Genomic DNA, 18836 nt, shown 5'->3' with positions numbered 1-18836 from the left:
ATGCACTCAAATTCCATTTTAGTTACTACTAATATACATTACAGAAGCAGGTCTTTTGTATATAAGAAGGGTTTATCCCTAAGATCTTTACAATATTCTTACTTGCATTTTATGTTTTACTCAATCCAATTAGACTTCAAGCAAATATTAATTAGGAAACAGTCACACAGACACAATAAACATACACTCCCTGGGGGGAAAAAGGATTTTTTAAAATAATCATATTCTGACAAATACAGATAACTCACAAAGGCTGTTTGGGGTCTGTTTGAAAAATATCACACGTAATGGTGTCAGACAAACATAGCCTGGCTTGCCAACACATCAGGAGATTGAAATTATTGAGTGTTCCGAATCTGGGTACTATTTATGTCCTTTAATCTGCATGGCACAGAAGAAAAAACACAGGATAGATGTAGCAACATCCTTTAAATCTGAGGGATCCCAACCAAGACATCCACACTACTACTTATGACTCTAAAACATAGTGCTATTTTACATGGATGTGGCCAAGTATCTCCCTCAGGAAAATATTCAGAGAAAAGTACCTTGTGTAATATTGGTATAATACCAAGGTAAATCAAGGCAATTTTGATTCCATGACGCTGCACAATGAAAAATACTCAAAAGTTCTGTGCAACTAAAATTCTTGCGAAAGCTATTTCCAGCTTTCAAGCTAGTTACCTATTTTGCTGAGTACTTATTATTATTATTCCAAATGTAAATTAAATAATACCTAATACATATTGTGTGAAAGTTCATTTGCAATCAAGTTTCAAAGACTCTTTGCTTCTTTAATCTAAAATGATTGTGCTCATTTCACATCGGTAACAATTTTAAATAACAAAAAACTCTTAAAAAATTGAAGAAATATATTTCAGTGCTTGACTGTCTTATACCTCATACACAGCCAAACTGCTCCTTTTACAAGTGGTATAAAAGATGTTATTACTCTTAAGAAGATATTCTGGCAAAATGGGACATTTTAAAGCAAAGCTATCAAGGGTTTGCAAATGGCCTGAGTTCCAGCAGTGATGTGCATGTCTACCCATGCACCTGCTATTAACTTTTTCTGACATACATTTCACTGCTAAAATAATTTATCAGGACCCAAAATTAATCTACCAATTTCCAGTTTTTATTTCCTTTTTAACCAAATTTTTCCATCTCATCTTGGGTCACAACTTTCAGAAAAGATGTGATTCACAGCTTTACACTTCCAACACAATTTTTTCATATTGTCACATACTTAGTGAAATCTTAGAAAAAATGTAATTGTGTTTATAAGTCATTATAGTTTTTCATGTTTGGGCAGTATTTTACATGCATTATTGTAATTGCACTTGTAAACAACCAGGGCCAGCACAATGTAAGAAACGAGTCTGGAAGCACAACTGCTGGTGCCTCTTTTTCTCTGCAATGGCCTCCAAGTTAGACTGATGGCTCCCTGGGCTTTTTGCCAACACCACACACCAGATTTAAATAGAAAGAAGGGAACTAGACAACCTGGGGTCCAAAATTTAATTCTGACCTTATGTATAAGCTCTATGGGAGGCTTGGGCAAAGTAGAATGCTAATCTACCATATAAGGGGGGCACCACAAGAAAACTAGAAAAAAATCTAACCAGAAAAATGTCTTTTTTATCATGTGCACATTTTGGTATTTTGAAACCATCGATCTTGAAAAATAATCAAATCTTCATGTATAAACATTATGTTATTCTCAGACAGTAATATTTAATGTACAGTGTTGTTACATGTTCACAGCCCACTTTCTTTCAGCATGAGATAAACTATATTTTTTTATGGCTTTAACCCACTTTATTCAAACCATAGACTTTTCTGTTTCATAGACTTGTGGGTTTATGGATCTCATTAACTATGAAATATGGACAGCATATTAGAAAGTAGATTTGAAAGTGAAGGCTGAAATGCTCTCTTCATTCCATCATAACGGGCTTTATTTATATCTCCTCTCATATTTCATATTGGAAGTTAAGTATTCTGCTAAAACATATTTGCTAATTGACTTCTTTACAGAAAGAGATATTTTTTTAAAAATCAAATTAGTGTTCTTCAAAGAAATACTTACAAGAAATAAACATTCTTTTCTACATTTAAATATACTACAGTGTTAAGTCCAAAGTGGCAAATAAGAAAATATTTTCATAAAATTTTGCAGATGCTGACAAATTTTACCATTTTCTTTGGAAGCTCTGTGATTTAGCTGTTTCTAGGAATTGCTTTTAACTTTTCAGTGGAGAACAAAAACAATTGTAAACAGATTAAACTCTATTCCTGTTTTCTTACTGTAAACTCCATTTATTAATCAACTACATGTTAGTGTAATTCATTGCACTTGGATCCTTTGATTTTAAACACAAATATCTAGAAAATTAAGCTGTTAAACACCTATTGAAACATTATTCACTATTAAAACAACTCAATAACTCTATTGAGCAGAACTCAAGTTTGTAAAATGACTAAACAAATACAGTAATGAGTAAAACTGTTTAAGCTATTCTGAGATGGGATCTTGAAAATTAGATGCTTGAATGGTAATTCTCAGAAAGCTAGCTTTACTGATCATTATTCTTAGAATATTTGTATAAGATATTCTATTTATTTAGTGCCCTGCCCTTTCAAGAGAGAATTCCCAGGACATCATTAAGTTCTCTATTCTTGATACAGCTTGACACGACACAGATACACATACAACTGAGAAACAGCAACTTTTTTCCACAGGGAAATTCAGGTCATCAAAACACAGGAAAAGAGGTTAATTTGAAGGCAATGAGGGAAAGTTTTGAAACTCTTATTTATGTATTCACAATCTCAGAAGAGAAAGAGACCAAAATCTTTCCTCACTATTCCCTTCAGAAGGATTTATTCTGGCTCAAACTATTACCAAAGGCACTACCGTGAATTTTGACAGAGCAAGACAAGGAGCTGATCTACAAAGTGGTCTGATACAAAAAATTTCAGTTATGTTACATGGATCTTGTGCTGGTTTCTAGCACAGCAGAAGGCATTGTGGGACAGTGCATGAAGTGCTTATATAAGCAGCAGAGTGACATAACTTTGGAAAGGAGTTGGCAACGGCATCAGTAGTCAGTTCCAACAACATTCTGTCCACTTCATGAAGTGGTACATGACACAGTGTAAGACCAGCTTCACACTTCCTGCACTTCTGTGTGCACAGCTATCTGCCATAAGCTTTGTGGGCAAATAACAAAATCTTGTGAACAACTTTCAATCAGCACAATGCTGATAAGCAGCATACATTGATTTATGTTATGCATTTGGATGCAGATTTGTATTTCCAAAGAGCCACAACACAAATGAATCAAACAAAGGCCTCTAATTCAAGCAGAATAAACTTAGAAGCACTTTAGAAACTTATGTAACAATCCCTGTAAATGCATCTATAAACAAGTTGTTTCAACACTTCCTGCTTGGGCTTGATTTCCCTTATGGTGCTGCTGAATGACTGCCATGCAGACTTGAAGTACTGATCCTCCCAATGCTGAGTGCAGCACTATGTGCAGTAATGTATGACAGAAATAAATCCTACATTTCTGCTGTGTTCCATATTGCCTTCATTTCATTGCTTCCTTTTTGTTACACAGTCAGCTACAAATCAAATTTGTGATGACTTTGAAGAAACTTGTAGGAGCCTGGACTTCATCTGCTATAAGGAATCGAATAATGAAACTGGGATCACACTGGTTTTGTTATTTTGGTACTCGTGCACTAGAAACAAATGGATAGTAACAAGAGTGTAACCTTGAGATCAACAAAAAAGTACTTTCAAAATTCTCTCATGGACTGTTCAAAGAAACAGGGAATTTATTGGAAATACAAGCAAGATTTACAGAATGAAGATATGTTAAGGTTCTAACCCTTTCCCACTTACTTTTATGTAAACCCACAACTCAAATAGCAATTGACATGTGGAGTCTGTGCTACACATTGCTAATACACATTGATTGCAATTTCAGGCTATGAAATTAAAAATACTCTTGCATAATTTCATGTGCAGGAAGAATTTTTTAAATGGTTCTTCTGCAATAACCTTCTAGGAACCTTCAATCCACATGTAGAAAGGCAGAAGATAAGAAAGGAAAAAACCAGATTTGGATGGAGTATATATAAAATATTTAAAAGAACTTCCAAATAGTTACAGAACAGTGTAATCCAAATGGTTTTCACTGCAATGAGTAACATTAGGTAACTTTTTTCTGGTTAGGTTTATACTGTTTATATTCTCCTTCAAGCAGTAATACCAAAATTTAATTTAATCTAGAGATTTTCATACAACTCACATCCAAAACCAAAATCCTCCTCAGTAGAAAAAATGAAGCAATGTTGTGTGACAGGATTGACGTTACCAATTTTTCATCACATGGAAGTTTGGAAGCTAAGGAAGGAAGAAATCTGAGAATAATTTGCTCACTCTAGGACTGCAACCACTACAAAATGTCCCTTCCATTTTAATTTTTTGTGTGATTAGCAAATATAAGTATTCACACAAAGTATAGCACACGAAAAGCCTACATAGTTACCCTGACCCTTAGCTCCTGTATCTGTAAAAAAACTAATGTAGAATGGTTTATCCCCAAAACATTCATCACAATGTTTCCATGAGTATTTCATGCTACATAATTATTCCAGTGCATACCTGCAGGCCTGTCAGTTGAGCTGCTGATTTCCCTTTGAGGCAGAGAATGAGTGCCAGAAATGCATTTAAGTCCTCCAGAGAGAGACTACTGACCTAAAACAGATGAAAAAATGACACATTATCTTAAGGTTCTGAAGAGGACCTTTCTGAAAAATTGAATCCACTTGCTCAAGCACATCAGACTTGGAACAGTGACCTCAATGACCACCAGGAATGCATCATCTAGGAAAACACACAGGGAACAAAATACATTCTTTCACAGCTTGAAGCAAGTGGATACCCCAACACTTGTGTATAGTGTATACACATGGATTTCCACACACCAAACTAAATGCCCACCCTTCATTTTTCCCTTTTCCACTTCCCTTGGAATTTCTTAATAACAGGAAATTTCTCCCTCTCTGTTACATCAAGCATAGTTAAAAGAAAAAGAGATTAAAAAAAAATTCCTTTAAAATCAAGACATAGGATAAAAATCACCTCAATGAGCCACAGATATGATGACCATCAGGAATTTTAAAAATTGCTTACACATTTATCTGTTAAACATTTCAAAATATTCTAAAATATTTCAATTAACTATTTTAACCTAAATTCCAGGATTTATCAAAACATATTTGACTTCTTTCAGGTTTTAAGGCTACTTATGGAAGCAGGGAAAACTTAAAACTAAAACCTAAAATGTTCAAGTGGGGAAAAGGAAATGACAAGTCTATATTGATGTAACAGCTCACTTTTATCTGTAAAGTGGGCACTTTTTCTGCTGTGAAAAAGTGTTTAGAGATGTTGCAGAGGCACATGATCAGCACAGAAGAAACACAGCACCTTGAGAGCAGCTGGCATGATTCCATAACACTACCAGTGGAGTTCTAATCCTTTCCTTCCTCCCATGAAACACTGTGTATTACACAAGTGCACCAAGAGCACTTATCTGTTACAGCAGCTGAGGACATGCAGAGAGCTCCAACATGAGATCCACAGAGCATTACAATTCCTTATCATTTGGAACTTGAGGAAAGGTTTCTCTTGCAAAATGTGGAAATGTGCATTGTGGGTGTACAGAACACTTAAGAGGCTGCCAGAACCTCTGCATTGCCTTTCTTTTAATAGGATAAAAATCATTCAACCACTATTCAGATTTCTTTTTTAATCAAGCCCCATTGCTTGTCCCATCGTAAAATACTTTCTCCTCTATGATCTTGCATACGGCACAAGAATGTGAGAGATATCAGAAACATTTTAAGCTTTCAAAATGCTCCTTGGTATTCATTAACTCCACCTGTCTGCTAAGATCTGATAATGGCCCTCCTTTACCCTGTAATTCAAGTCAGGTGTCACCTTTGTGTATATGGCAACAAGAGAGGTTTACTAAACCAACTCATTTCATACACTGAAGTAACAGAAAAAATGAGTTTTATCTACAAACAATTTTTAATACCTGCACAATTTTGTCCTAAGAAAAGGAAATCAAAGATTGCAAGGACAACAGCAAGAAAATGCCTCTAACAGAGCAGATCAGCCAAAAATGCTTACCAATGTAAAAACACTTCTTCACAGAAATATTTTATTCAGTGATCAAACTTGGTGAGTTATCACAGTTCCACTGTCAGATTTAATCCAAAACTGTTAGAGACTGAATGAGAAAATTCCCCTTTGTCTAGAGGCTTCACTGTTTAATTTGAATTCATTTGCTGCTTTGCTAACTTTAAAGACAGACCTAATATTTTGTAATTTTTTTGCTATTTTTGTTTTTAATTTAGAACTATTTGAAAGGTACCCTTGAAAAGAACATTTTTCAAACCAACACTTTTTTACATAGTTAAGGTTTGTTCAATGGATTTTTTTTTCTTACCTAAAAAAATGCATCTGAAGTTTTCATTAAATACTTGCACATACATTCTGAGGAAGCCAGATGGGTTGGTTAGTATGCTGGTTCCTGCAAAACCCTCATTTTTAGCTTAGATTCAATTATAAGTAATGAAATTTTAAAGAATTCTATTTTCCCTCATATGAGCTGAAGGAAGACTTCAGGCCTGCTTCAAGGCAACCTACAATTTTCTCAACTTAAATAATTTCTGAGGAAACAATTCACCTTCCTTCTCTAATAAAAATTTAAGACCAAAGTGTAAAGACAAGAGTCAGAACACAGCTAGACAAGCCTTGTTTTCTCAGCTATAAAACAAATGGAAGCAATATGGCCAGCTCAAAGCACGGCTACTGACACTCCTGCCCTCATGTTTTCCTCTCAAACATCCCAAGAGAACAAACAGACGATATCAGAGAAATAACCAAAGTTTAAAATAACTCAGCAGTGAAAACCATTTTACTCCAAATCAATTCCCCAGTCTGGTTACCAGGGTAGCTTGTATCAGTGCAACTCTGAGGGCAGAAGAGAATCAGGAAAATGGGGCAGTTCTTGTGAAACTGGCACTGCCATGAAAACTGAGCCCTTTGCATGAGCTCTCTGCTGTTACTCCTGCTGAAACCAAGAGCTGTAAGTGTGATTTTGTCTCTGTTTATTACAGTGGCCATTGGATAATAAGTTCTGAAAACCATTTTCCTGACAAGCATTTTTTTTCTATTTTATTAATACCCTGTGATCACGGGTCAGTAAATCCACATCTCTGCAGGTGTTCCATCCTGTTACTCCTCTTCTTAAGCCCACTAAAGAAACCCTTCTCAAATAATTTAGTTATCATGCTATGAAAGGGTGCACAGAATAAATCAATAAATCGTGGAACATTTATGGTGGAACTATTCCACAATAAAAAGTGGAACAGTGATAAATGAAACTGCATTTTCATATTCTAATAGGAAAAACACTTCAAGTATGTTGAAAGGTAGGTACATGATACAGATCTTGCTGACCTGAAACTGCAAGGCATGAAATGATGTTTAGTAAGTATTATCTTAAAAAAAAAAGTCAATTTGTATTCTGTTATACAAATATTAAAGAAAAAAAGACCCATACGGATCATTTGTGTAATTCCCATATGTACTTCCTCAATATATCATCTAAGTTTGGGTAAACATATGAAGGGAAATGAAAGGAAAATTCAGGGAGAACTTGTTTTCATGTATCACACACCAGTATAAATCTGTTCTTGAGGAAATTGAAGCCTAAAAAAGCAAAACAAAAGACAAAATGCAGTTCAGTTTAAGTACAAGTGAAACTGAGTTTATCAGATTAGATAAATGCATAATCTGCTCATCCTCAGAGAGGAAAATCTGCTTGTGAGATCACCATTGAAAATGTGGCAAGTACAGGCAATATATTAAATGCCTAAGAGAAAAGTAAATAATGAAGCAATATTGTATTTAATCTTGTGTCCCTTTTTATTATAATTAAAGTAGTCTGCAGGATGCCAAGTATTTGGAATTATAACAGAAATGCTACCTAATGATCCCCTATTACTCAGAATTTAATGAGAAGGGCCATATCCTCAATTCTGGCTTGAAAATTAGTAGACTGATGAGATGGCATGAAAAAGTAGTCAGTGAGAGCTGACTAAATATTTATATTGTCTGTTTGCACAGTCTGCATAGTCACCTGAGGGAATGTCTCCTTTTGATGACACAAAGGAAAGACAAAAGGAGCAACTTTAATTTGCAAACAGGTCCCAAAGAGCAGGGGAAATCCCTCAGTTTATACTCTCTCTGCTAGACTGCCCGAGGGGTTTTGTCATGGGCACATGAGAGTTACGATTAGCTACTAAAAACCCCAAGTATTTCTTGAACAGGATGGTGCACGCTAAGTGGAGTAATTAAAAATACTGTAATTCAGTACTATTAAATTTGATCAGCTATGCCTACAGTAAGGATTAAGAGGAATGCCCAGCACAGGCTAGCAAAAACCACTTTATTTGTCCTTTGCACTTATCGGGGCTGACAGCCCTGACTGAGGGGAAAGCAACCATCCCTCTTACTTGCATCATAAGATAGGCCAGCAAGCAGCAGAATCCTGCAACAGGTGCTTCCAGAGCTTGGAGCTCTTCCATCTCATCTTGAAGGTGAAAGCATGCCAGAAATGTGCTATACCGTTGCTTCTCCACATCAGGCCCCTTGGCAAGCCACAGTGTTTTCAAATTAGGTGTTCCACCTACAAAAGAAATCCATTATTTTATTTTGGCAGCAACAAGATGAAACATGTCTACCTCGTTACAAATCTGAAAGGAAATGACTGCTCTGGCAGGAAAGGAAATGAAATGCTCTTGGCACTTGCCAGGACCACAGAGTCAAAAATAAAATGTATTTGACAAAACTTGCATTTGAAAAAAAAAAATTAACAAAAATAATGGCCTATAATTTAAACCAAATTTATTGAATACAGGCTTGTTTAAGCAGAGTGGACTGAATTCAACCCTTACAATAACATAGACAACCTTGAGACAGCAAGCATTTAACCTATGCAAGGGCAAAGTTTGCCTGCAAGTGTGTTCTTTCCCTTGGGGATGCACAGCATTAATTGAGGCTCACTTCATCGTGAAACAGTGATTCAGTAGAGAACCATCAGGTCTGTTTTTCTCTCTCTCTGCTGGAGTTAACATATCAGGGGTCCCCAAAGGATGCTCACACTGCCTCCCTCATGATCACCTGTTTCAATGACCACCTCAGCCACTCGGTGGTGAGCAGACACTCCCCACCAGGCACTGTGTGGGTCTGGCTCCTCTGCAGCACGTTCCAGTTTGGGAACAAAAACCAACGGGATCTGGTGTTTTTCACTTCCTAAGCTACTGTATGAAACACTGCTGCAAACACACATAAAAGATCTGTCATCAGTTATGAATAATGGATCTTTCCAGACTTTCTCTAGTATCATTCATGCTTGTCTCTAAATCCTTAATATTTATTTACCCCATGCTGCCATCTCCCAGCTTGTGACACGTGTAATGCAAAATTTGCTCCTCATTTAAATTACATTTAATCTGTTATCAAAATAAACATTAAGGCACGTGAAATAACAGAACAGTGAACTGGTTATGCCTGGGAATCTCAATAAAAGACAGAATCGTACCATAAAGTACGGCTGCTTCTGTAGTTAAATACAACGAGGTGTGAATTTTAAATGTGGACTAATTAAGCTACATTTGGTAACACCTCTTCCTTTTTTATGGGACATGCAGCAGCTGCAGACCAGTTAGGAACACTTGGTGATAATAAATGGTTAAAGTGACAAGGTGCTGAAATCTACATAGATGATGTTTATTTAGCCAGGAAAGCCCATTAACCAAATGGTACTAATCCTTTGGAGAGGGGGAAACTGGAAGAAAAGTTAGTATTCTCTTTCTTTATCTCCCTGATGGATGTTTCCTTTACTATTTTTGAGGCTAATTCTCCTGTCAAAAGTTTTAACCATAAAAAGAACTACTATCATAAAATCCATAAGTTTCTAACCTTATTTCTAAGGGAAATGTATTATTAAGAAAAAAAACCCAATTGCTTGATTGGAGGTAGAAATGCAGGAAAGAGATAAAATAAATAGTGGCAGTGAGTGGGGTAGTATAGACAGAACAGTAAGACTCACATTACTGGTTTTGAGATTGGAAATTGCTGCCTTAAGAAAAAAAAAGAACAGCACAGACTGACTTCCAGGAAGAAAATTAAATATAACGTGCATGAAACAAAAAAAAGCCAACTTCTGCTACCAAGCCTAAGCAACCCTGATGTGTGAGACAAGCTGTATATGGGTAAACTCAAATTATTTTGACGGTTTCTGCACATAAAGAGATACACCAAGAATCAGTTAAAAGAAAAGTTCTCTTTTGCATCCAGGGACATAGCTAAAAACAGAAATCCTTCCTTCTTCAGAGTAAAACCATTAACTTCGTCAATATTCAAGATTATAGATCTATATTGAGAGAGTCCAACGAAAAATTCAAGACATCTCTTCCGTAAACAGTTTCTTCCACTTTCAGAAACATTTACTTGTGCCTGGGAAAAGAGGGTACTGAAAAATTATGAGTTATTTACTCTGGGAAAGAAAATTTGATGCTGTCTCCTTTAGGAACACACCAACAAAAGGCGCTTTTTTTCTGAAGGGTTCTCTTCTTCAAGTAATAAAATTTCATGTAATACCCAAGACTAATCTATTATATCAAATGAAAGATAAGTAAAACAAAGAAACAAATATCCTACATTTAATGACTGTCCCACCCTACATGCAGTCCACAGCAGATTTAATATTCATCTACAGTAGATTCTCAAAATGTTCTCTGCTTTACGTACATCCTCACTACATTATTTACAGTAATTAGAAAACATTTCTGAAATAGAAATGTACTTGGAGAGGAAGGAGAAATATTCTATTTTCTGAACATGTCTATACATTTTGTAAATTAACCTGAAAAACAACCAAAACTGAGTAACAAAAGAAAAACACCCCAAAACATATTTATATCTACCTAATTGAAACACCTTTACTATAAAGACTAGTAATGATAGAATTATCTGTTGGGGTTGTAGGAACTACAATTTCCCATTAATTACACAAACATATGCAAACATAATTACTCTCAACAGGCACAAAATTGTGTGAAAACCACTATGTGAACTGCAGTTCTCAGGAACCTCAAGAAGAGGAGCTTTAAAAAGACCTCCATGGAGGTGAGATATTACTTGCCTAATACAAAAACAGACAACACACAAATTAAAAAAAAAACATGGACAAATCACTTTTTACCTTTTTTCTTTATACTCACACATTTAATACCATTATCATATAGAAAGCAGCATGAGAAACAAAAGAATTTCAAGGGACTACATAAACATTTATTTCATCCGTTTGAATTTCAATAATTGATTTATGGATATGCAATACATGCAAAAGTTGTGGAATGCATTAATTCCATTATATCATTTAACTCAACACTTAAAGGTGATCCTCACACTTAAGTTGTAGCAAATTAAGTTGTAGCAACTTAAAACACATCATTACTGTGTATATAGATGTATAATAGTAAATGTTCATGTATATTTGTAATGACTATTGAAATTTTATTTTATAACACTATTAATAGAACTTTAATACTTCTTCATTTTTACACGCTCATGTAAATACCAAGGAATAAAAATAAGTTTATAAAAATGTACTTGCTAGGAACACTCAACAGTAACTTCTCAACAACTGTGGCCAAAAAATTCAAATGCCAATTAAATCCGACCATTAAAGACAGAGACAGCATTTTGAACTTAAACATATTCATGACACATTCATGAAGGATGCAATGATTAGAATACTGAAAGTAGATCCAAACTCTGTGGTATGAAGCTACAATATCCTCTGCATTGTCAGAAATAAAATGAACAGCAGAATGTATACATTTCCAGCAAAGACTTTAGAACTTTTTCTGTTCCACATAAACTGCAGACATATCAAATCTAACTGCTATGTTCACAAGATATGGATGTGAAACTGTATTTTCCTAAATCATGGATCTTCTAACAAAATTGATTTGCCAGTGACACTTCTTATCAATATAAGTGCTGCTCTGTCAATGTGTGTAAATCATGATCATATTCATTCAAGCGAAAAGAAACATTCTAGAAGGAAGAGACACAGACAATGCAAGAAAGCACAGATGCTAATTCAGAAGACTGTTGCTCAAAAATAAAAAATATAGTTAATACATGCTATATTTTAAATATATTTTAAGTTATCATCTTACTTACCATCCTGCCTTTAGGATTCGATATTTCATTTCTAAAAAAAGCTAACATTCAATCTATCACCTGCAACCTTTCCAGATGAAGGGCACTTCTGCTGTTTTATACACACACAAAGTTAGTAGGAATTCTACTTTGTTTTTTAAGATCAATGCAAAATTTAAAATATTTATCATTATGTTAACATTATTTTAACTGTGAAGTTTAAACTTCACAGTTTCTTTAGACTTTTTGATCTAAATCAAACTGAAAGAGAGTCAGGATTTTCCATATATTCTCAGTACAGCTCTAAGGTAGTTTTGATGATCAGGTTATCAGATTTTTTCCAAGAAAAGAAAAAAAGAAGAACCTTCCCAAATTTATTGCACTTCACTTTTGATGTTTCAAATAGGTTTTTGGTAAAATTCTTTTTTGTCTTTTTGAGTAACCTGATCTTGATTGACAGTCTTGAACTCTAACTTCCTAAAACAACTTTAAATTTAGCTCTAAATATAATCCCTGTCTGAAAAATGTGATGTGCTGTTGAGAACCTTATTTGGTGAATTAGAGAGTAATGCTGTGGAAAATCAAAGACGCATGAGCAAATGTAAGGCATACAAATATGGACTGCAAAAATTTTAGAAAAATATTTGTCTGCTGAAGGAATGACAACAGAGCACTAAAAATAAACACTATAAGTCCTCCTCCCATTTTTTAATAGTCTGCTTGAACAGCTTTTCATTACTGAGTTAGTAAAGATTGTATCTGAGAAGATTCTGTTTTTATAAACTCCACTTATGTGGTTGCTATAAACAAACACACTTAAAATCCTGTTTATTGTCAACATGAAGGTGGGTTCTATGTATTGTATGTTTGCAGAGCTATAGAACCAGAGTACATGAGATTAAGTGCATTCTCCAGAAAGGGAGGAAGCAAGTATACTATCTGGGAGGGAAAATGTCACAACAATATGCCAGACAATTTGAAATGTAACTACGTAGGTACAGTTTATATTTTGTTGAGTTCTGTTTCCTTGTTTTTCAGCATGTTCCCAGACCACTGTATGCTGAAATAAAACATTTGCACAGGATGAACTGATGAATTTTCACTCTGCATATTCATATTCCGTTTGGAAAATTTCACAGCAATTTCTTACTATCATAAAGCCAATTAGATAATCACTCTCCTAATATTGTGTACTGGACAGTGAAAGTACTGTATATCAAATAAAAACTCTTTTGTACTTTGTCTATATAACCAATTTCTTTCTGAACAGTCCTTTAAAAAGGATTTTGAAAAGGATGATATCTAAAAAGCAACTGATTTTCCTTCATCTTTGATTTCAAAGACTCTCATTAAATATATGAGTTTCAAATATGAAGATAAATATTCAATCTTTGGATACCGAAAAAGAAAATTTACTATAAATTTACAAAGACGTGCCTGCATTTCAGCTTCTGAATTTGGATTTAGACCAGATCAGCACAAAGACTGCTACAGAAGACGTAGGATGCCCAAGGAAGATGCGCTGGTAATTACTGTCCAAAAGCTGAGTAACTTTTGGATAGTAACTAGATAGTAACTTTTCTTAACAAAATATCAATGCTATTGTATATCAGTGGAACAAATACATTTCATGTGAAAGACTAGAAAAATCCCTGAGCTGCTGATCCATTTGCTAACAGATGACAGAGAGAGAGAGAGCTGTGAGATCAAGGATGAATTCAACTGCATGGACAAATGAACACTTAAAACAATTTTCCCCTGACATAATAAAAGTTTTTACTTCTCATCCTAAACTTATACTGAATGATACAATTGTGTATATATATATATACACAATTATATATATACAGTGCTCAATCTTTTCACTGAAATGTATGATACTTCCTCATAAATGTAACACATTTCTAATAACTCCAATTTCACTAAGAGTGTTCATTAATGTGTTTTTTTTACCAAAGGGAAGAAGATAAAACCACACAATATACTTAAGAGAGTAGAAACAGCTTCACAGAAACAGCCCAATTTTATTTTTAATTAAAAGCTGGAATCTCTCTCTGGATTGTCAGAGATTATATAAAAATGACTTCTTTTTACATTCTCCACTGTTCTCATTAACACGATCTGTCAAACAGCTTAATGGACGAGTTTTACTATGGCCCCACACACCACTTGTCCTGGCCTCAGAGCAGTATTTAGAACTTCTAAGAAATTGTCTGCATTTTAAAACTGATGTTTGAATTAGCACTGGATTTAACAAGACAAAACATCAGCAAAAACATGTATCTCAAAGCTGAATCCTATTATAATTACAAAGGTTAATTAAAAGCAACTACAAGGGTGCAGCTCTTTAGCTCCTTGTTCTCCACAGTCATCCTGGATTCTATATCAAACATATGATGGATTGTCCAACCTCATTTTAGTGAAGTGGTTCTTTCAGTTTAGATTAATACACATTTTTATTCTACCTGTTACAGGAGGTTGTACAGGTTGTATCAGGTCCGGCTGCTTGAGAGGATTTCCAAAATAGACAAACCACTCTTTTACCAAAGGACAGGTTCCACCTAAAAAAGACAGAATTGGATCAGTAAGTCAAATGCAAGTCTTGACACTACTGTAACAGCTGGGATAAGCTGTGATCAGGATTCTAAATAGAAGGCACTTGATGACTTGTTTGCTCAGCTTTAGAAACAAACCAAGAAAAAATTGTTTCAGTATCTTTATGACAAATCATCAGAACAAATAAAGAGAGTTTCAATTACATACTATAAACATGAGTTTGGACTGGGGAACTGCAACCAAAACTGTAAATACAAGAGTCTGTGGAAAACATTCTGAAACAGGCTTAGGTCTTTCCAGCCCAAGGCAGCTCAGGAAGCTCTGGGGGCATGTGCCATAGCTCAGGGACCTGCAGGAGCTACCTCAGTCTCTCAGCACTGTCACACTGCCACACATCCAGGCAGAGCTTAATATGATTCACCTCCCAACTTGCCCTGACGTTTCCTGTGTCAGGGTTTGAGCCAAAATCTTAAAAGGGAGGCCTTGATGGCTATTTGAAAGCTGACAGCAATGGAGTCATCCCACCATCAGATGCAGAGCTTTTACAGCCCATTGTTCCAGACCTTTTATCGAGCACTTGGAGTAGAGTTTTCAAATATTTCCTTTTTTTCCTTCCCTTGTCCCTTTCCAGATTCACAGGATTGCATCTCTAATTTCTTCCAGCTCTCAACCAATATTAAAGCCATTATCCTTTAAAAATCCTGCCTTTTATCACCAATTCCAAGCTCCCTAAAATTTACTGCACAAGTATTTTTGATGCCATGTGAACCTTAATCAAAAACTTCCCCTAGATTAAACCAAACCAAACAAACCTTTCCAACACTGTCCTTTCCTTGTCCATGCAAAAAGGTTTTGTCACACAATTTCCTGATCTCACTCATAGCTCAATGCTGGAGATAACTGCTGACATGAATGAAAAAGTATTGTGCTACCGTGCAAGGGCAGAAATTCCTCAGATGAATTCCTAATGTCAGGGGTAAGAGAAGGGAAAAAAGAACACTACAAAATCTGTTTTACAACCTGCTCCTTCCTTCCTTCCTTCCTTCCTTCCTTCCTTCCTTCCTTCCTTCCTTCCTTCCTTCCTTCCTTCCTTCCTTCCTTCCTTCCTTCCTTCCTTCCTTCCTTCCTTCCTTCCTTCCTTCCTTCCTGACCTGCAGCACAAACTCTGAATAAAGGTGAGGGACTGAAGAACCAACACATGGAGTATGAGAGACTGTGTTACACATGACTTGCCATGCTTATCTATTCAAAAACCAATGACATTAAAAATAAAATTTAAAATGCCTACACTAGAGGGGACAAAAGCCTTAAACTGTACATTCCAATAGCTGAATAATCTCACATCTTGATTATAAATCATTGTCTATGATAACGTTATTTCATTAACAAAACCCTTCAATCAAATAACCCAAAATCACGTTCGGAAACATTCTGATGTTTTAACATTCAGTTTTAAGATTTAGTGTGTGGATTACTCTGCTTTATTTAATTTATTCAGCTCACTCAGACTCCTAAATTTTAGCCTGGTTTCTTAAGGAGGCAAACCTAATGCAATTAGGATATCTGTCTTGTAATTAATTCATGGATGTACTGCTCTGCTTCAGCTAAATCTGCCAAAGGAGAAGTGATTTCAAATGGATTTCAAAAGTCCTAAACATTTTGTGAAACTGAAGTCAGCTGACAGAGGGATCCTATTAGGGCACCAATTGAAAGTAAGGCAGGAAAGTCAACTTACCTGTTGTATCCAAACGGGCTGAATGGCAAATCAATACACAAACAGCTGTAGAAAAGCTAGAGATGAGAGAAAATGTAGATGGGATTTGGGAAGAGCAGGAAACAATAGGGAACTGACTTAGGAACACCATATACTGCAGGAGGGAGTTGTCAAGGACATGAGAAGAAGTTAAGATGGTATAAAGAAACATGGAGATAGAATAACTTTGCTGGTGAGGAGCACTGCTCTTTATGAGTTCCACAACTCATAGAAAAACATATCAAAATGTGTCTTGATTCTAAATACCAGTGAGAGAGTATTTTTGACATCAACCATTGATGCACAGTAAAAAAGGAAGCTGATAGGAAGTCTACAGTTTCATTCTTTACATGTTTGTGAATGTAGGTACAGGACATAGCCCCACATCAGCTGAGTGCTTTTCATTACTATAGCCCATTAGTAACAAACATATATCACTGTTCACATAGATAGCCAAATAAATATAGCTGAAAGCAAAGTCCTGCAAATTGATGGCCCATTAACATACCAAGAACAAAGTGGAGATATGATTTCTAAATGTCAACCCTCTCTGCATGGAAATGTCTTGGGGAAAGAAACCCCAACTGTTTTCCCCACAATGCATATAAAGAATATCACCAATTAAATTTTTTAAAAAAGCAGTTCCTTTGCTTAAATAGATTCTGAATGACCTGTGAAAGCACTGCCTAGGCAGCCTAAGGAAACTTCAACTATGTGCAAAGCATGAGAGAGTTGGAAAATGCTGTTATGTGTGTTCCTCTACACCTGCAACAACCCCAACTCTACTGAGTGGTCACTGGTGATAACTGGCAAAAATTCTGCTAAGGGACTGGTTTTGACAGTGTCATAGCAAGAATCAGTCTGGCCTGCTAATGTTAGAACAGGGAGTGATGCCAGGACTTCGAGGAGCTGGCCACGGGCTCAGGCTACATTACATAACCTCCTAATTGGCAATGGACATGCAGGTGCAGGTATTTTCATGGACTGTGTTAGTGCCAAAACCTGCTGGCTTTGTTCTGAACCCCTTCCACACATAAGAAAGCTTGGCTGGCCTATCAGGGTGTATTATTTACTGTTATTTTCCCCTCCTACTTGAATTTTTCCAGAAGTACTTTTTCTCAGAAAGATGCTAAAGTGTTGACAATTTCTATCACCATATGCAATATTTCACATACTGATCAGAATGGCTCAGTTAATTATAAGTACACTTTTGAAATACACAGACAACAAATCCCATGTTGTCAGAATCATCATCAGCCCCCTATTTATTTCTGTAGCATCAAAAATAAGGCTGTGATTCTCCAACATTTCCATGAGTAAAGGTACGTGCACCACACACCAAACTATACCAAAGGCAATGTTATATAAGCAATTGTTTCAGCAGCTCTGCTATCTTTTACAGGCAGGCACTGATTTGCTCATTCCCACTCCCTGCCATTCCCTTAGGGTGTTTCAGCACAGCTGCTTGTGGCTACACAGAGCCGGATAGGGAAACAGAGCAGGTTAGTTACCTGATAACAAAAAAGGCAGGGAAGAGAGACAGAGGCTATTTTCAGTTTCTCAAACTAGGCCACCACACAGCTGCACAAACAGCTGCAGCAGCACAACTGAGACAATGTGCAAAGATTGAAATGAGTGCAAGAAAATTATTTGAAGTGGCACCGATAGCAAAAGCAACACATCCCACTATGACTTCAGGCAAAGTGGCATGGTATGGGCCAATGGCTTCAGAGGATATGACATTCTGCTCCTATGGATTTGTGGGTCTCTTAAGCACCCTTAAAAATCTAGACATTCAGAACTAACAGTCTCGTGTTTCAGAGTAGGGCAAACGGTTTACATTAGCTTTAACCTGTTCTGACTAAGACTGTAACCACTACTTTTACTAAATTTTGTCTGCTTTGCCAATTAACGGTAAGTAATCTGCAAACTGCAAAGAGGTCAGTTTCCACCATATTTTAATTGATGATATTAAGGAGTAAAAAAGAGGATCACTAACACATGTATGATCACAGCAAACTGGAGCAAACATTGTGTAGAGTTAGTCGAGTTAGCTTCAAATGTGCTACATCAGCAGCTGTAAAATGGTGGCAGACTCCACATGGACTAATTTAATTCGTTGTCTTGTTCCAGCAAACTCTTTTATAATGCTAACCCAATGTCATTCTACATTATACTACAACCTATGGACAGTGTAGA

At 35.9% G+C, this 18836-nt stretch overlaps 1 protein-coding gene across 1 annotated transcript in view; it reads right to left on the bottom strand.

Annotated features, from left to right (window-relative positions):
- The window catches only part of FAM120B (family with sequence similarity 120 member B), a 47652-nt gene that overhangs the window by 20601 nt on the left and 8215 nt on the right, over positions 1–18836 (bottom strand). Inside the window, exons 4-6 of the mRNA XM_066546720.1 lie at positions 14794–14889; positions 8608–8780; positions 4682–4774 (exon numbers count right to left, since the gene is read on the bottom strand). Of these exons, the coding sequence (XP_066402817.1) occupies positions 4682–4774; positions 8608–8780; positions 14794–14889 (362 nt within the window). The remainder of the gene's footprint in view (positions 1–4681; positions 4775–8607; positions 8781–14793; positions 14890–18836) is intronic.

This window comes from Molothrus aeneus, chromosome 3 (assembly GCF_037042795.1).
Source record: "Molothrus aeneus isolate 106 chromosome 3, BPBGC_Maene_1.0, whole genome shotgun sequence".
NCBI lineage: Eukaryota > Metazoa > Chordata > Aves > Passeriformes > Icteridae > Molothrus > Molothrus aeneus.
The sequence above is the reverse complement of the archived record's forward strand: the minus strand, read 5'-3'. Positions and strand labels throughout refer to the sequence as shown.